Here is a 20531-nt window from a genome sequence, read left to right on the forward strand (position 1 = left end):
TTATTATTAGGGATGAATTCTCTAAAGGAACTGCTAGGTCCTTCAAGGCCACCTTATGGTCACCTTTCAGCAGAAATTGACCATAGAATTGCACTACAGGGCCTATAATAATAATAATAATAATAATAATCATCATCATCATCATCATCTAATGTCTATGAGGTTGAATGGCCATCTGTAGGGAGGGATTGGATGGTGTCCTCCTGTGTTGCAGAATGGGGTTGGACTGGGCGCCCTTTGGGGGTCTCTTACAACTCTGGGTGCTTCCCCATCGTGTTGCCTAAATGGGGATGGCTCTAGGGTACCTCTGCAATTCTGGGAAACTCTGAGAAAGATCGGAGAGCGAGATCTCAGCAGATGTTAACTGGGCCGTGTCCTTTCCTGGGCCTCGTCCTTTTCCGAACAGTAAAAAAGTGGGGAGCCCCAGGAAATCATGCTTATTGCCTCTTCAACAGGACTTCCTTTCAAGGGATTGCAACATGTGCAAAACTGCTTCTTAAGTCATAGGGATGTCATGCTATAATAAGGACAACACAAACGGCCAAGAGTCTGGAAGCCAAACCCACCTGTCCGGAGGTATTGGATGGAGTCATCCTTAATGGCAGAAGGAAATTGGACTGCAAGGGCATGTGTCGGGGATTGATTGGATGGTGTCTTCCTTAGTGGCAAAAGGGGATTGGACTAGAAGGCCATCTGTCAGGAGGGATTGGATGGTGCCTTCCGCAATGACAATACCATGTGTCTGGAACTGATTGGATGGTGCCTTCCTTAGTGGCATAAGAAGGTGGACTGGAAGGCCATCTGTCAGGACAGATTGGATGGTGCCTTCTTTAATGGCAGAAGGGGGTTGGACTGGAGGGCCATCCATAGGGAGGGATTGGATTGTGCCTTCCTTAACAGCAGAAGGGGGCCTGACTGGATGGCTATCTGTCAGGAGGGATTGGATGGTGTCTTCTTATAAGCAGAAAGGGGTCGGACAAGATGGCCATCTGTTGGGAGGGATTGGATAGTGCCTTCCTTAATGGAGGAAGGGGATTGGACTGGATGGCCATCTGTCGGGAGGGATTGGATGGTGCTCTCTTAATGTCAGAAGAGGGTCAGACTGGATGGTCATCCGTTGGGAGGGATTGGATACTACCATTCTTAACAGCAGAAGGGGGTCGGACTGGATGGTCATCTGTTGGGAGGGATTGGATGGTACCTTTCTTAACATCAGAAGTGTGTCGGACTGGATGGCCATCTGTTGGGAAGGATTGAATGTGCCTTCCTTAATAGCAGAAGGGGGTTGGACTGGATGGCAGTCTGTCGGGAGCGGTTGGATGGCGCCTTCCTTAGTGGCAGAAGGGGATTGGATTGGAAGGCCATCTGTCGGGATGGAATGAGCCATCAAGGGTCATTAGCTTGGCAAAAGACCCCTCAGGATCAAGATGGGGTTCGCCAGAACTCCACCGATGGCCTTTTTTGCTTTTGGACTTGTTTCGTAAGGCTTGCTAATGAAAGTAGTGCTCGAACATCACAATTTTCTATGTGACAAATGTGACTTTGGGATTGGCATGATGGGCAAGGCATGGAGAGGCGGGTAATAAAATTATCATCATTAATATGATTGAATTATTATTGTTATTATTATGGTATGATGATGGAATAATAACAATAATAATAATTATTATTATTATTCCAAGGTTCCAGTAGAGAAAAGCTTCAATGACCACAACTGGGTTTTATTTGCTGCCAAAGACATTTATTTCTAATATGGTGCAAAACAGAAGCGTGGAAAGGAGTTTGTTAAGAAGGGGACAGAATTGAGAGACTCTTGGGAAACACATCACTCAATTCTGGAATGCACTGCCTGGGCGTCTGGTTGAGTCCCCTTCTCTGGTGTTTTTGAAGCCGAGGTTGGATGGCCTCCTGTCAGGAGGGATCAGATGGTGACTTCCTGTGTTGCAAAATGGAGTTGGACTGGATGGCCAATGGGGCTCCTTTTAACTCTAGGATTCTGTATCCCAATTTCCCAAGGAATCTGCTAATATCTTTAAGGTTGGATGGCCATCTGTTGGGAGGGATCAGATGGTGTCTTCCTGTGTTGCATAATGGAGTTGGACAGGATGGCCAATGGGGCTCCGTCTAGCTCTAGGATTCTATATCCCAATTTCCTGATGAATCTGCTAATATCTATGGATGGCCATCTGTTGGGAGGGATCGGATGGTGTCTTCCTGTGTTGCAAAATGGAGTTGGACTGGATGGCCAATGGGGCTCTGTCTAGCTCTAGAATTTTATATCCCAAATTCCCAATGAATCTTCTAATATCTATAAGGTTGGATGGCCATCTGTTGGGAGGAATCGGATGGTGTCTTCCTGTGTTGCAAAATGGAGTTGGACAGGATGGTCAATGGGGCTCCGTCTAGCTGTAGGATTCTATATCCCAGTTTCCCAATGAATCTGCTAATGAGGTTGGATGGCCATCTGTTGGGAGGAATCGGATGGTGTCTTCCTGTGTTGCAAAATGGAGTTGGACAGGATGGTCAATGGGGCTCCGTCTAGCTGTAGGATTCTATATCCCAGTTTCCCAATGAATCTGCTAATGAGGTTGGATGGCCATCTGTTGGGAGGGATCGGATGGTGTCTTCCTATGTTGCAGAATGGGGTTGGACTAGATGGCCTTTTGGGAGACCCTTCCAACTCTATTCTATAATCCAACATTCTAAGAATTATAGAATTCTATGGATTCTATAATCTAACATTCTTCAGGCTGTTTGTTCCTGTATAATTTCTTCAAAAGGCAGGCGCAGTGGAAGAAGTGAAGGCATTGAAATAGAGCCGAATGAGCGGGAGACGGAACATGGGCACGAAAGAGCCCAAGAGTCGGGACCTTCTCAGGGATCCGACTCCATGACCTTCTGGATCCAAGGCAGGAAATGCGCAATGCGAGAGTAAACCCCGGGTGGGGAACTGTAGCCGAAGGACACGATCCCATGCACTACGCCATTGCAAACCATCGGGCCTCCCGAGTCCCCCTGCAAAGGGAAATAACAAGAAGAATATGAATCTATCTATACACATAATAAATGTGTAAATATGTATGTGTGTACCACTTACACAGACAAGCTTCTGCCTCCACAAACAGCTATAGCTCCTACTACTCAGGAGACACCAAAGGCCCTCCCTCCAATGACACTGCAGGTTATAGTAACCGCCATAAACATGTCCAAGAGCTCTGTCAATGTCCTCCACAAACACCATCCTGCCCACAACCCAAGTGAAGGCTTTCATACGAGGATCATGTCATCCTATCTGTTTTTCCTCCACCGCAGACATCCCAGTGTAGCATTTCTCAACCTGGGGGTTACAAGGGGGTCTCAGAGGGGTCGCCAAAGACAATCAGAAAACACAGTCTTTTCTGTTGGTCATGGAGGTTTGGTGTGGGAACTTGGGCCCAATTATTTTGCTGGTGGGGTTCAGAATGCTCTTTGATGGTAGGTGAACTATACATCCCAGCAACTCCAACTCCCAAATGTCAAGGTCTATTTCCCCAAGCACCATCAGTGTTCACATTTGGACATATTGAGTATTCGTGCCAAGTTTGGTCCAGATTTATCATTGTTTGAGTCCACAGTGCTCTCTGGATGTAGGTGAACTACAACTCCCAAACTCATGGTCAATGCCCACCAGTATTTTCTATTGATCATGGGAGGTCTGTGTGCCAAGTTTGGTTCAATTCCATCGTTGGTGGAGTTCAGAATGCTCTTTGTTTGTAGATGAACTAGAGGAGTTTGGGGGACTGACTCAACATGACGGAAGTTGTAGTTCACCCTGCATCAAGTCAGAGCACCTTGACCCACACCAGCAATGAACCTGGACCAAATCTGACACACAGAAGCCCCATGAACAATGAGAAATACTGGAGAGATTTAGGAGGAATTCATCTTGACTTATAGGAATTGTATGTATTGGGATTTATAGTTCACCTGCAATCAAAGAGCACTCTGGACCCCACCAACAATGGACCTGGAACTGACTTGGCACACAGAACCCTCATGATCATAAAAAAATACTGGCGGTCTTTGGGTGGATTAATGGGAGTTGTAGCTCACCTATATCCAGAGAGCACTGTGAACTTAAACAATGATGAATCTGGACTAAACTTAGCACACATATCTGATATGCCTAAATTGGAATACTGCTGGGTTTTGGGGGGAGTTGTAGATACCGGGATTTATAGTTCACCTGCAATCAAAGAGAACACTGAACCCCACCAAAAAGGGAATTTGACCAAACTTGGCACACAGAACCCCCATGACCATCAAATAATACCGGAGGTCTTTGGGGAAAATTCACCTTGATTTGGGGGAGCTGTAGTTCACCTACATCCAGAGAGCACTGTGAACCCAAAAGCCGATGGATCTGAACCAAACTTGGCACACATATCAGATATGCCAAAATTTGTTTACTAGAAAGGTTTGGGATAGATTTACTTTGAATTTTGGGAGTTGTAGTTCACCTACAACCAAAGAAACTGTGACCCCCACTAATGATGGACCTGAATCAAACTTGGCACACAGAGCCCCCATGACCAACTGAACACACTGGAGGGAATTGACCTTCATTTCTGGAAGTTGTAGTTTACCCACATTCAGGGAAACTATGACCTCCACTGGTGATAGACCTGGACCAAACTTGGCATACAGAATCCCCATGACTAACTCAACCTACTGGGGTGGTTTCAGGGGACTGACTCACCATAGTGGGAGTTGTAGTTTACCCTGTAGCCAGAGTGCACACGGACCCCACTAATGATGCATCTAGAGCAAAGTTTTTCAACAGGACAAACTAAGTACTGATGGAGTTTCTCAGGATTAACCTGGCATGATGGGAGTTGTAGTTCACTCATAACCTTATGGAGTTCACTCACAACCTTAGTACAATTAAAAAATTGACTTCTTCAACGCCGGGGACCCAAGCTAGTAATAAATAAATAAATTAAATAAACTAGGTTGAGTCGGTTGAAACTCTATGAAATATTCAATGAGAAACTATTTGAATAGCCAGATATTCCTGTGTTGTCTCTTTATTTATACTGTGCTGCATTTCCTCTGCTCTATGTAACACAATTTTTGTTCCTGGGTTATAAATGTCCTTTCCTAATTGGGTCTATCATAAAAACATTGTTGGAGCATGTAAGAAATCAGTTAGTGTGTGTGCGTCAACTGTAAAATAAGATCCAAAAAAACTGTTTGGTCGGGCTATGCTGGCTGAGCCTGGGACTTTTGGATACGGTTACATTTTTCAGGTTTGAGCTATGCAGGTGCTTGCAGAGAAGGAGAGAGAGACAGTTTGGAATGTGCTCTTGCTTCAAGAGCTGCTGGAAGCAGTTTTTCACATGGACAATGAAGAACCATTTTAAATCTCTCTAAAAGGACATTATGTGAGTCGATGCAACTGATCACATGATCTATATAAATTAAAATGTAATGTTCGTTTGTGCTATTCACAGAACTCAGAAACCACTGGGGCAATTGACACCAAATTTGGACACTATGTCCCTAACCACCCAATGTATGTTCTCCACTCAAAAAAAACAAAACAAAAACAAACAAACAACCCAACGAAAACAAAAAGCAGAAAGGACTTCTAAACTGCATGTCCACAAAGGGGAAACTACATGTCGCATGCAGCCCCTTCTCTTTCCCTCTTATGTCAGGAGAGCAGTCTCCTCCTCCTCCTTTTCCTGTTGGAAAAGAAGGCAGCAACAGACCATCCACGCAAGGAAGAAGGGGAGGAGGAGGGGGGAGGGGGAGGGGGAGGGGGAGGGGAGGGGGAGGGGGGGAGGAGGGGGGGAAGGGGGGGGGAGGCAAGGAAGGTCCATGGTGCTTGAATGAAGGAACTTCCTTCTCTCCCTCCCTTCCCTTCTTTCCTCCCTTTCCTTCCTTCCTTCCTTCCTTCCTTCCTTCCTTCCTTTCCTTTCCTTTCCTTTCCTTTCCTTTCCTTTTCTTCCTTCTTCTTCCTTTCCTTCTTTCCCTCCTTCCCTTCTTTCCTGTCCCTCCTTCCTTCTTCCTTTCCTTCTTTCCTCCTTCCCTCCCTTTCCTCCTTCTTTCCCTTTCTTCATTTCCTTCCCCTTCATTTCCTTCCCTCCCTCCTTTCTTCACCCCCCTCCTTTCTTTCCCTCCTTCCTTCCTTCCTTCCTTCCTTCTCCTTCCTCCCTCCCTTCCTGTCCCTCCTTCTTTTTTCCTATCTTCTCTTCTTTCCCTCCCTCCCTTCCTTTTTCCTTCCTTCCTGTCCCTCCTTCCTTCTCTCTTTCCCTCTTTTCCTTCCTCCTTCTCTCCCTTTCCTCCTTCTTTCCCTTTCTTCATTTCCTCCCCCTTCATTTCCTCCCCTCCCTCCTTTCTTCATCCCCCTCCTTTCTATCCCTCCTTCCTTCCTCCTTCCTTCCTTCCTCCCTCCCTTCCTGTCCCTCCTTCTTTCTGTTCCTTCCTTCCTGTCCCTCCTTCCTTCCATCTTCCTTTACTTCTTTCTAAGATATAAATACAATATTAAATGGAAGGGACAGTCAAGAAGTAACGAGAGAAGGAGGGAAAAAGGGAAGGAAGGAAGGAAGGAGAGAAGCAGGGAGGGGAAAGAAGGAAAGAAAGAAAGATAGACAAGCAAGGAAGGAGAGAAGGAAATAAAAAAGTGAAAGGAAAAAGAGAGGGAAGGAAGGAGAGAAGGAACAAAAGATAGGGAAGGAAGGAAGGAAGGAAGGAAGGAAGGAAGGAAGGAAGGATGGATGTAACCAAAGAGCAAAGAAAGGGAGGAAAGAAACAGGTAGAGATGGAAGAAAGATGAGAGATAGGGAAAGAAAAAGGGGAAAGGAAGGAAAGAGGGAAGGAAGGAGAGAAAGAGGGAGGGAAGGTTGGCCACAGCAATGCGTGGCGGGTACAGCTAGTTGTAAATATGTTGTTCAGAATTACGAAAAGCAAACGACTTGTTCTTTGTTAATCATCTGCATGGCATGTTTTCTTTCTCTGGCAAGATAGTATGTGGGCTAATCAAATGTGAACTACACATTGTTTATTTTACATTACGCCACAAACATGATAGCGAACATAGTGCATAAGTAAATGGGAAATAACACTTTCAAACCAGGAACAGATCCCCCGCCCCAGATTTTGTTACATAGTGTAATCCACATGAAAGGGATCTTGGAGTCTTAGTAGAGCACAAGCTGAACATGAGCTAAGAGTGCAATGCAGCAGCAAAAAAGGCCAATGCGATTCTCAGTCTCCCGTGTCTGGATTCCTCTCCCTGCTTACCTGGCTCGTGTCCAGGAGCTGCTTGTGGCTCCCCGCACAGATCATTCCGTCATCCAGCCAGGGGTAGACCATCCGGCACTTCCTGCGATTGTAGATGTCAACATTGGTCTCAAAGAGCCTGGGAGTGACTTTGTCTTCATCAATCAGGCCCCAGCCAGCGATGCTGCAGGAGGTGCCAGCAGGGAGGTCACCGCCTGACTTTGGCAAAGGCACAATTTGGACGTTTTTGTTTAGGACGGGCTCGAACTCCAGCTGGGAAAAAGGGAAATACGGGCAACATGTAAGGCAGGGGAGGCAGGGGTCCTCAAATGTTTCAAGCCAAGGGCCCGTTCAGGGTCATCAAACTGTTGGGGGACCGAACTACAGTTTGTTGTGTTGCCTTCAAGTCATTTCAGATTCAGGGTGACCCCAAGGCAACCCTTTCACAGATGGTTTTCAAGATTGATTCAAAATCTTCCTCCGAGACTGAGAGAGTGGGACTTGCCTAAAGGCACCCAATGGATTCAGAGCCACAGCTCGAACTTCAAACCACTTTGCCAGTAGTTCTCAACCTTCCTAATGCCGAGACCCCTTAATACAGTTCCTCATGTTGTTCATGTTCAACATCTACACAAATTACCAGCCACTGCCAGAAGGGACAGAGAGCTTCATCTATGCTGATGATCGTGCCATTACTGCTCAAACAGGGAGCTTTGAGATGGTAGAACAGAAGCTCTCCGAAGCTTTAGGCGCTCTTTCTGCCTATTACAGGGGAAACCAGCTGATTCCCATCCCATCTAAAACACAGACATGTGCTTTTCATCTCAAGAACAGACAAGCATCCCGAGCTCTGAGGATAACCTGGGAAGGAATCCCACTGGAACACTGTGACGCACCCAAATACCTGGGAGTCACTCTGGACCGTGCTCTTACCTAAAAGAAGCACTGCCTGAACATCAAGCAAAAAGTGGGTGCTAGAAACAATATCATATGAAAGCTGACTGGCACAACCTGGGGATCACAACCAGACACAGTGAAGACATCTGCCCTCGCACTATGCTACTCTGCTGCTGAGTACGCATGCCCAGTGTGGAACACATCTCATCACACTAAACCAGTAGATGTGGCTCTTAATGAGACATGCCGCATTATCACGGGATGTCTGTGCCCTACACCACTGGAGAAATTACACTGCTTAGCTGGTATTGCACCACCTGACATCAGTCGGGAAGTAGCAGCCAATAGTGAAAGGATCAAGGCAGAGACATCTCCAGCTCATCCCCTGCTTGGGTATCAGCCAGCACGTCAACGACTTAAATCTAGAAATAGTTTTCTACGATCTACAGAGACACTCGCTGGAACACCCCAGCAAGCGAGAGTCCAAAAGTGGCAGGCTCAAACCCAGAACCTCAATCCATGGCTGATACCAAATGAGAGACTCCCCCCTAGGCACACAGAAAACTGGGTGACTTGGAAGACGCTGAACAGACTGCGCTCTGGCACCACGAGATGCAGAGCCAACCTTCAGAAATGGGGCTACAAAGTGGAATCCTCGACATGCGAGTGTGGAGAAGAGCAAACCACTGACCACCTGCTGCAATGCAACCTGAGCCCTGCCACATGCACAATGGAGGATATTATTGCGGCAACACCAGAGACACTCCAAGTGGCCAGATACTGGTCAAAGGACATTTAACCAACTACCAAACTCGCAAATTTTGTATTTTGTCTGTTTGTTTGTTTTGTTCGGTTAGAAATGTAATACAGTTGACTGGTTGCCCTGACACGACAAATAAAAATAAATAAATGTTGTTGTGACCCCCAACCAGGTTCATTGTTGGTGTGGGTCAAGGTGCTCTGATTTGATTCAGGTGAACTACAACTTCCATCATGTTGAGTCAGTCCCCCAAACCCCTCTAGTATGTTTAGTTGCCGATCAATTCCTCTCTGTTTACTGTACGCCATAGGAAAGGGTTAAGGGAGGGTTAGAAACACTGGGACAGTGGTTCACAACCTTCCTAATGTCGCGACCCCTTAATACAGTTCCTCATGTTGTGGTGCCCCCCCCCAACCATAAAATTATTTTTGTTGCTACTTCCTAACTGTAATTTTGTTGTTGTTATGAATCGTCATGTAAATATCTGGTATGAAGGATGTATTTCCATTCACTGGACCAAATTTGGCACAAATACCTGATATGTCCAAATTTGAATATTGGTGGGGTTGGAGAGGGGATTGATTTTGTCATTTGGGAGTTGTAGTTGTTGGGATTTATAGTTCACCTACAATCAAAGAACATTCTGAACTCCGCCAACAATGGAATTGAACCAAACTTGGCACACAGAATTCCCATGACCAACAGAAAATACTGGAGGGGTTTGGTGGTCATTGGACTTGAGATTTGGCGTTGTAGTTCACCTACATCCAGAGAGCACTGTGGACTCAAACAATGATAGATCTGGACCAAACTTGGCACGGATACTCAATATGTCCAAATGTGAACACTGGTGCAGTTTGGGGGAAATAGACCTTGACATTGGGAAGTTGTAGTTGCTGGGATTTATAGTTCACCTAAGGCAGCCTTATGATTATGGAAATGAGAATAAGACGGATGTTTGAATGAACAACGTTGTCCGTCTCTTGATTCTGCCGCGCTCGCCCACCACCCGCCAAGCCAAGCCCTTGGCTGAGAGCCCAAATGGGACAAGAGGTCTGCTACACACCTACCATCAAAGAGCATTCTGAATCCCACCAACGATAGAATTAGGCCAAACTTCCTACACAGAACCCATGTGACGTACAGAAATGCTGTGTTTTCTGATGGTCTTTGGCGACCCCTCTGGAACCCCCTCGCAATCCCCCCCTGGGGTCCCGACCCGCAGGCTGAGAAACGCTTCACTACGCCATGCTCTATGAATTCCTTCTCTATTTTCTACTTGCCTTTCTTTATCCCTTCCTTCTCTTCCTTCCCTTTTTGTTACCTTCCTTCCTTTCTTTCCTCCTTTTCCCCTTCCCTCTCTTTTTCCTACTCCTTTTTCTTCCTTTTTCTTTCTTTCTCCCCTCCTCTTTCCATCTGTTTTGGAGGGGACCAAAACTGGGGAAGCCTTCCATTTTGGAGAGAGATAGAGAGAGGAGAGGAAAGGAAAGGAAAGGTAAGGAAAGGAAAGGAAAGGAAAGGAAAGGAAAGAAAAGGGAAGGGAAAGAATGGAAAGGAGAGTTAAGGTGCAAGAAGGAGATGGATGGGACCCCACCATTTTGGATGGAAAGAGGAAAGGAATGGAAAAGAAAGGAGAGTTAAGGAGCAAGAATATGGCGGGATGCAAATTACAGCGATGTCATGATCTCTATCTCATGCTATCCAACCATCAGCCATTCTGACACACAGCACATGGCCATGGGGCAAAAGGGAGGACAGGACATATGAACCAGCCATAAAAGTAAATTGCCCCAATGTGGGAGGATAGTGGGCTCTGGAATATGGAAAGGGGACTCTTCAGTAATTTATGATATTGTAGCTAGGCCTATGTAGAGGGGCACTAGTGCAAGACTCTTGTATTCCAAACACTAAAGACATATGGTATCTTCAGCCCTTGTGAACCACAGAAAAACAGTTGGAGCTGAGAAACCTTACAGGCAAATCTAAAGTTTATGGTGGGAGAGGCTGCGTAAATGACCTTGGTGGGTCAGATCCAGCCCGTGGGCCGTTGTTTGAGGCTGATTTAAGATTTACTGGGGCCACGGTAGCACAGCAGGTTAAACCACTAGCTGACCAGAAGGTTGGTAGTTCTAAACCGCGAGTCGCGATGAGCTCCCAACTGTCAGCCCTAGCTTCTGCGCATCTAGCAGTTCAAAAGTATGCTATGCGAGTAGCTCAATAGGGATCGCCTCGGTGGAAAGGTAAAAAGGCACCCCATGCAGATATGCAGACATGCTGGCAACACAATCAGACATGTCTAGAGACTTCTAGGCATGGAAAAATGGAACAAGAGCACCTCCCCATGGCCGGAGTTGAGCATCGCCTCCAGATGTTGGAAATGGAAAAAAGGGGAAGGCCTTTACCTTGTATGTGGTTGTTCACTGTGTGTAAAAGGCATTGAATGTTTGCCTCATATGTGTATATTGTAATCCACTCTGAGTCCCTCCCGGGAGATAAAGCGGAATATAAATAAAGTATATTATTATTATTATTATTATTATTATTATTATTATTATTCCAGTTTCATTGGGAATAATAACAACTCCTTCTGAAAACAATGACTCCTTCTGCCTGACAGCCTGGGGGGTATGGTTCGCCTTACCTTCATCAGGAGGATGTCATTTGCGATGCTCATGGGGTTGTACTCAGGGTGTACGTGGTACGACCGGACCCCAATCACTTGCTGGGACTCCTCAAGCGCCGTGAGGTCGTGGGCACCCAAAACGACAGTGATATCGCTGCAAACGGAAAAAATCGGGTTAAAATTCTGGCATGAAAAACCCATAAGGATTAGGAGTGGGTCCTAAACTTGGAAAAGACCCCAAGGGCCATCTGGTTGAACCTTTGTTCTGCCACGGCACTATCAAATCCTTCGCAACAGATGGCCACCCAGCCTCTGCTTCTAAAAACCCACAAAAGAGACTCCATCACACCTTACGAGGCGTTGATTATCTGGAACGGGATAGGGTTCCATCCCTTATTTCAAATTTAGGGTGAAACAAAGAGAAGGAAGCCAAACCAAATTGGGGTGACTCACTCCATGCAATGTGCTGCGGTCATGACCCATTGGGGCGCCACCAGGAATCCGCCGCAACCGTAACCGTCCCCTACTTTCAAGGCAGCGATGTATGGTCGGGAGTGGGGCTTGGCTTCGTGGCCTCCAATGATCTGGCTCTGCAAAGGATCTGCAAATAATAATAATAATAATAATAATAATAATAATACAAAGTATGGATTGTTGATGTTGAAATCCCAGGCTACAGGATTGAAGAGAAACAACTGGAAAGGCTGACACAATATGAGGATTTAAAGATTGAACTGCAAAGACTCTGGCACAAGCCAGTCAAGGTGGTCCCAGTGGTGATCGGCACACTGGGTGCAGTGCCTAAAGACCTTGGCCTGCACTTAAACAGAATCAGCGCTGACAAAATTACCATCTGCCAGCTGTAAAAGGCCACCTTACTGGGATCTGCACGCATTATTCGCTGATACATCACACAGTCCTAGACACTTGGGAAGTGTTCGACATGTGATCCAATATAACAGCCAGGAGAGTGATCTTGTTTGCTTTGGACTCATCTTGTTGTGTTTCAAATAATAATAATAATAATAATAATAATAATAATAATAATGTATTGTTGAAGGCTTTGATGGCTGGAATCACTGGGTTGTTATAGGTTTTTTCGGGCTATATGGCCATGTTCTAAAGGCATTTTCTCCTGACGTTTCGCCTGCATCTATGGCAAGCATCCTCAGAGGTAAGGATGCTTGCCATAGATGCAGGCGAAACGTCAGGAGAAAATGCCTTTAGAACATGGCCATATAGCCCGAAAAAACCTACAACAACCCAATAATGATGATGATGATGATGATGATGTCAGTAAAATAATAATAATAATAATAATAATAATAATAATAATAATAATTGTGTCAGTAAAATAATAATAATAATCCAGTTTTCTGACACTGTATATTTCCGCCGCTTCTGTGATTGTTCATTTGTATTTTGTTTCTGTAGCCCACTTGTCGATGGATGTCCAGAATCAGCAGCATCCACCGCGGTCCTTTTTATCCTGGGCGATGACCGAGCCAGTATTGACTTCATTTTGGTTTGTTTCTCCATAGTGCTAATGGCTTAGGTGCTCTTAGTTCCACTCCTCAACTGAGACCTCTCTGGCTTGGTCTCAACTACCTTTTGGTAGTTACACTACCATCTGCACAGCTCTCAGCATCCTTGGAGCAGTTAAGCCTCCCACCATGACAGAGGCACAACTCTGTGGCCGAAATGATTCATTGGAACTTATGACTCAGGTACCACCTTCCAGTAGTAAAGAACTGGTGGGATCATAAACCTGCAAAAGTAGTGGAAAATGAACACGCAAAAATACTGTGGGACTTTCGAATCCAGACTGACAACGTTTTGGAACACAATACATCAGACATCATGATTGTGGAAAAGAAAAAAAAATGGATTATTATCGAATTGAGGGAAAACAACAGGAAAAACTCAGCCGTTATTAGGACCTCAAAATCGAACTGCAAAGGCTCTGGCATTAACCAGTACAGGTGGTCCCAGTGGTAATCCGCACACTGGGTGTCGTGCCAAAAGATCTCAGTCGACATTTGGAAACAATAAGCATCGACAAAATCACAATCTGTCAAATCTGCAAAAGGCCATCTTACTTGGATCTGCGCACATCATTCGAAAATACACCACACAGTCCTAGACGCTTAGGAAGTGTTCGAATTGTGATTTTAGGATAGGAAACCCAGCATATATATCTTGTTTGCTGTGTCATACTGGGTTTTTGTGTCGGTATAATAATAATAACAACAGCAATAACCATAATAATTCAAACCAACCGCTAATTTTGCACAGGATAATCCCCATAAACGGGCAACGAAGTGAATGCCGGAAGCAACAATTTGAGAGAAACAAACTAGCAGAGAGGCCCATCCTCATAAAGATATGCAACTTACGGAGAAGAGCCGAGGAGAAAGAGACTGTCAGGAAAAGAAGGACATTGCGGAGGTTCCCCATCTTGGCGCCCGAATGGGGACTACTCTAGGGTGGCTTTTATAGCCTGTCAGCCTGGGAAAGTCAGCCGTTTGAGCTTTCTCAAGATTGAAGCACGAGATCTCTGCAGATCTTAACTGGGGCGTGTTGTTTTCCTGGGAGATAAGGGAGCAGCGTCCCCAAACAGCAAAAAAGTGGGGAGCCACAGGGAATAATGGTAGTCCCCCTCCTTAATAGGAACTCGTTTCAAAGTATTTCAACATGGCTCTTGTGTCCCTTTCAAAGGATCCCAACAGATGACCACCCACATTATGTGATGATGATGATGATGATGATGATGATGATGATGATGATGATAGAAACCCATGCTGGAAATATATGATCAAAGCACCACCAAGAGATGGCCATGTAGTTTCTGTAATAATAATAATAATAATAATAATAATAATAATAATAATAATAGAAACCTGTGCAGGAAAAACACAATCAAAATACCTCCAACAGATGGCCATCCAGCCTTTCTAATAATAATAATAATAACAATAATAACAATAATAACAATAATAACAATAATAACAATAATAACAATAATAACAATAATAACAATAATAACAACAATAATAATCTATATAAATAAAAATGTAACACAACTCAAAAAACACTGGACGAATTGACACAAGAATTGACACAATTTGGACACAAGACACCTAACAACCCAATGTATGTCCTTCACTCAAAAAAAATTGATCATTTGGGAGCTGTACTTGCTGGGATTTATAATTCACCTACAATCAAAGAACATTCTGAACCCCGCCAACGATGGAATTGAACCAAACTTGGCACACAGTTCTCCCATGACCAGCAGAAAATACTGGAAGGGTTTGGTGGGCAGTGTTCTTTGGTTTGGGAGTTGTAGTTCACCTACATCCAGACATCACTCTGGACTCAAACAATGATGGATCTGGACCAAACTCTACAAGAATACTCAATATGCCCAAATGTGAACACTGGTGGAGTTTGGGGAAAATAGAATCTTGACATTTGGGAGTTGTAGTTGCTGGGATGTATAGTTCACCTACAATCACAGAGCATTTTGAACCCCACCAACAATGGAATTGAACCAAACTTGGCACACAGAACTCCCATGAGCGACAGAAAATACTGGAAGGGTTTGATGGGCATTGACCTTGAGTTTGGGAGTTGTAGTTAACCTACAACCAGAGAGCACTGTAGACTCAAACAATGATGGATCTGAACCAAACTTGGCATGAATACTCAATATGCCCAAATGCAAACACTGAGTGAGTTTGAGGAAAATAGGTCTTGACATTTGGGAGTTGTAGTTGCTGGAATTTATAGTTCACCTACAATCACAGAGCATTCTGAACCCCACCAACGATAGAATTGGGCCAAACCTCCCACACAGAACCCCCATGTAAGCCACAACAACGCGTGGCAGGGGATGGCTAGTAGTAGTAGTAGTAGTAGTAATAATAATAATAATAATAGAAACCCGTACAGGAAAACACAATCAAAGCACTCCCAACAGATGGCCATCCAGCCTTTGTAATAATAATAATAATAATAATAATAATAATAATAATAATAGAGACCCATGCAGGAAAAAACACAATCAAAGCACCCTAACAGAGGGCCATCCAGCCTTTGTGATGATGATGATGATCATAATAATAATAATAGCAGAAATCCATGCAGGAAAATCACAGTCAAAGCACCCCCAACAAAAGAGCTCCCCAATCCCCTGCAGGTCAAACAGGGTCAGGGGTATGGGAACTTTACATTTCTCTCTCGCTGGGAACAGAGTAGGGGAGAGCACTAGCACTTTTTGGCAGAGAAGGCCTCAGAAAACTACAATCCTGCTGAGGCAGAGGAGGCAAGGAGAGCCCACCCAGAGCTGCACCCAAAAATGAACTGCAGAATACTAGAGTGGGAGGGGACTCCAAAAGTCCATCCAGTCCAACCCACCTTCTGCCAGGCTGGAAGGCACCATCTAAGCCCTCCAAATAGAGGGCCATCCAGCTTCTCCAGAGAAGGAGACCCCCAGGTCAGGACAAAGGGCTTTGCGGAGCACAGTTTGAGAACCGCTGGAATCTCAAAACATACATAGGCATGAAAGTATGCATGTTTGTTCCGCAAAGGCTCCTACGTGGCTTGATAGAACTGGGCCAAATTCGGTATGGGTATTTCCATCACGATCCAAATTCAAATACTGGTGGGGTTTCAATTTTTTAAAATCCATGCCATAAGGAGCTAAGGCCCCAAAAACAATAAATGGGAAATGTATGCATGCAACACTCAGGTTCATCCACAAGAGGACGGTATAGAAAGGATTAGCTCCTGGCCTTTAGGTGTGAATGTATGGGTTGCCTAAATGCATGCACAAGAGGACAGTATATGGAGAGAAAGGATTAGCTCCTGGCCTCTAGGTATGAATGCAGTGCCCAAATGCAGCTACAAGAGGGCAGTATGGCGATAGAAAGGATTAGCTCCTGGCCTCTAGGTATGAATGCAGTGCCCAAATGCAGCTACAAGAGGGCGGTATGGCAATAGAAAGGATTAGCTCTTGGTCTCTAGGTATGAATGCAGTGCCCAGATGCAGCTACAAGAGGGCGGTATGGCAATAGAAAGGATTAGCTCTTGGTCTCTAGGTATGAATGCAGTGCCCAGATGCAGCCACAAGAGGGCAGTATGTGGATACAAAGGATTAGTTCCTGGCCTTTAGGAATGAATGTATGTATTACCTAAATGCATGCACAAAAGGGCAGTATATGGATAGAAAGAATTAGTTCCTGGCCTTTAGGTATGAATGAATGCATTACCTAGATGCGTGCACAAGGGGGCAGTATATGGATAGAAGGGATTAGCTTCTGGCCTCTAGGTCCAGATGCAGCCGCAAGAGTGTAGTATAGAGATAGAAAGGATTAGCTCTTGGCCTCTCAGTATGAATGTCGTGCCCAGATGCAGCCACAAGAGGCCAGTATAGAGATAGAAAGGATTAGCTCCTGGCCTCTAGGTATGAATGTATATATTGCCTACACATACTTAGGCAACACTGGGTACAGCCATAGGCTAGTAATAAACAAAAGATGCCACTATCATGCGCAAACCCCTCCATCGAGATCATGACGTTTGTCATCCTTCCAAGAAATACTCTTTGTCTCGATGGTTGATAATAATGTGCCACAAGAGACAAAAATCTGACAAAAATGTCACACGCTTGCGGTTCCCAACCGTCAGACAGTTCTGCTTGGAAACTGATAACCGATTTCAACAGGTTGTGATAGCTCTTTCTTATACTGTTCATATCCGTTTAGTACCAAAGCTGTAATAATAATAATAATAATAATAATACCGGAATATGTATGTTCAGGGTTCTTTCTTATACAGTACTAGAGACAAAGTTGAAGTACTTTGGCCACATCATGAGGAGACAGCAAAGCCTAGAGAAGACAATTATGCTGGGGAAAGTGGAAGGCAAAAGGAAGAGGGGCCGACCAAGGGCAAGATGGATGGATGGCACCCTTGAAGTGACTGGCTTGACTCTGAAGGAGCTGGGGGTGGTGATGGCCGACAGGGAGCTCTGGCGTGGGCTGGTCCATGAGGTCACGAAGAGTCGGAGACGACTGAACGAATGAACAACAACAACATAGCAAGCATCGTCAGAGGTAGTGAGGTCTGTTGGAACTAGGAAAGCGGGTTTATATATCTGTGGAGTGACCAGGGTGGGACACAGAACTCTTGTCTGTTGGAGCTAGGTGTGAATGTTTCAACTGACCACCTTGATTAGAATTTGATGGCCTGGCAGTGCCTGGGGCAATCTTTTGTTGAGAGGTGATTAGTCTTTAGCATTTCCCTTTTTTGGTATGGGGATATAAATGGATTTTTTCCAGTCTGATGGCCATTCTTGTGTTTTCCATAATATTTATATTCTAATGTTATTATAATGTTATTCTACTATGATAATATATTACTATTAATAACAACATGAAGAGGAAAAAGGTGGATAATCATTTAAGGGAGGCTCTATCCCTGACTGAGGAGCGATGGGCCTCGCTGAGGGGCGCCCCTGCTAGGAATATTTTGCGGACTACATTTCCCAGAATGAGATAGGATTGTTGTTGTTGTGTGCTTTCAAGTCATTTCAGACTTAAGTTGACCCTGAGCGAGGGCCGGGTAAATGACCTTGGAGGGCCGTGTCCGGCCCCCGGGCCTTAGTTTGAGGACCCCTGTTCTAGAGGCATTCTCTCCTGACGTTTTACCTGCATCTGTAGCATGCATCCTCAGAGGTAGTGAGGTCTGTTGGAACTAGGAAAGTGGGTTTATATATCTGTGGAATGACCAGGGTGGGACACAAAACTCTTGTCTGTTGGAGCTAGGTGTGAATGTTTTGTGTTATATTGTATTGTATTAATTGTCTGTTTTTAGTCTATTGTGTTTTGCTATTGCATTTTATTGTGATTGTGGGCATCGAATTGTGCCGGATGTAAGCCGCCTTGAGTCCCCCCTAGGGGGTGAGAAAGGCGGGGTATAAATGACCTAAATAAATAAATAAATAATGTTTCAACTGACCACCTTGATTAGCATTTGATGGCCTGGCAGTGCCTGGGGCAATCTTTTCTTGAGAGGTGATTAGTCTTTAGCATTTCCCTTTTTTGGTATGGGGATATAAATGGATTTTTTCCAGTCTGATGGTCATTCCTGCGTTTTCCATAATATCTATATTCTAATGTTACTATAATGTTATTCTACTATGACAATATATTATTATTAATAACACTAGCTGTGCCCTGCCACGCGTTGCTGTGGCCTATAGTAAAAGTTATCAAAGTTGAGGTAGATATCTGGACTATTATGAAAGAGAGGTACCTACCTATTCCTTCCCCCTTTTCCTCCCCCTTTCTCTCCTTTCTTCCTTCTCTACCTCTTTCTTTCTTTCACTACTTGGTTTCATATGTTTGTACCTTGTGGGTTGTGTTATGGGCATGGGAATTATGGTTAAGTTTCGTTGGGGTTTTTTTGAGTTTTGTTTTTTTTGCCATTTTGAGTGTGTTGTTGTGTTGTTTTTCATTTTGAGTAGATATGTTTGTACCTTGTGGGTTGTGTTATGGGCATGGGAATTTTGGTTAAGTTTCGCTGGGGTTTTTTTTGAGTTTTATTCTTTTGCCGTTTTGTGAGTGTGTTGTTGTGTTGTTTTTCATTTTGAGTAGATATGTTTGTACCTTGTGGGTTGTGTTATGGGCATGGGAATTTTGGTTAAGTTTCGTTGGGGGATTTTTGAGTTTTGTTGTTTTGCTGTTTTGTGAGTGTGTTGTTGTGTTGTTTTTCATTTTGAGTAGATATGTTTGTACCTTGTGGGTTGTGTTATGGGCATGGGAATTTTGGTTAAGTTTCGTTGGGGGATTTTTGAGTTTTGTTGTTTTGCCGTTTTGTGAGTGTGTTGTTGTGTTGTTTTTCATTTTGAGTAGATATGTTTGTACCTTGTGGGTTGTGTTATGGGCATGGGAATTTTGGTTAAGTTTCGTTGGGGGATTTTTGAGTTTTGTTGTTTTGCCGTTTTGTGAGTGTGTTGTTGTGTTGTTTTTCATTTTGAGTAGATATGTTTGTACCTTGTGGGTTGTGTTATGGGCATGGGAATTTTGGTTAAGTTTCGTTGGAGGGTTTTTGAGTTTTGTTTCCTCGTTGGATGCCCCTAACAAATTTATATATATAGATTGTTTATGTCCATTTAGTATAAGAGTTGTCATCATCATCATCATCTAGATATGAATAATACATGTGTCAGATTCTTTCTTATACTGTTTGTTTCTTTAGTGCCAGAGCTGTAGCAACAACAACAATATGAATATGGACGTTCAGGATTCTTTCTTCTGCTGTTTATATCTGTTTTAGCAATCTTCTACACACATAATAAAAGTGAAAATATGTATATGTGTATGGTTGGGATGTCTACTTCCACAAACAGCTATAGCTCCCACAAGTCAGGAGACATCAATGGCTATCCTTCCAATGACATTGCAGGTTATGTTGAGTGCCATGAACATGTCCAAGAGCCCTGCCAACATCCTCTCCAAACGCCATACTGACACCACCCAAGTGAAGACATTCAGAGACAATTCCATCTTATGTGTTTCCTCCACCACAGTCATCCCAGTGTTTCTGACTCTCTCCACTGGTGTGGAATTTCCATGACCCCACCCACTGCCTCTCCCTTAATAATAATAATAATAATAATAATAATAATAATAATAACAATAACACTTTATTTGTACCCCGCTACCATCTCCCCAAGGGACTCGGTGTGGCTTACATGAGGCCGAGCCCAAACACAACAATACAAGCAATAATAACAACAATACAAGCAATTAAAAAACATAGACAATAAAATACACAACATTATCAATAAAACAACACATAATTAAAAACAGTGGAAAGGCCAAATGTAGAGTTAAAATTGGAAATAATGCTGGGATATGAACGAAAGGTGATACTGTTGTTTGTGGAAGGGCATACGAGCAGACTTAAAGAAATGTA

General features: G+C 44.2%; 1 protein-coding gene across 1 annotated transcript; it reads right to left on the minus strand.

Moving 5' to 3' along the window:
• Positions 1-1719: 1719 nt before the first annotated feature.
• LOC132781475 (mast cell protease 1A-like) lies at positions 1720-14050 on the minus strand. The gene is made up of 5 exons (XM_067473461.1): positions 13943-14050; positions 12000-12147; positions 11565-11700; positions 7288-7539; positions 1720-3015 (listed from the first exon to the last, which is right to left on the minus strand). The coding sequence occupies exons 1-5, from the start codon at positions 14001-14003 to the stop codon at positions 2875-2877; spliced, it is 738 nt and encodes a 245-aa protein (XP_067329562.1). The 5' UTR covers positions 14004-14050; the 3' UTR covers positions 1720-2874.
• Positions 14051-20531: the final 6481 nt, after the last annotated feature.

The sequence above is a fragment of the Anolis sagrei genome, chromosome X (assembly GCF_037176765.1).
Source record: "Anolis sagrei isolate rAnoSag1 chromosome X, rAnoSag1.mat, whole genome shotgun sequence".
Lineage (NCBI taxonomy): Eukaryota > Metazoa > Chordata > Lepidosauria > Squamata > Dactyloidae > Anolis > Anolis sagrei.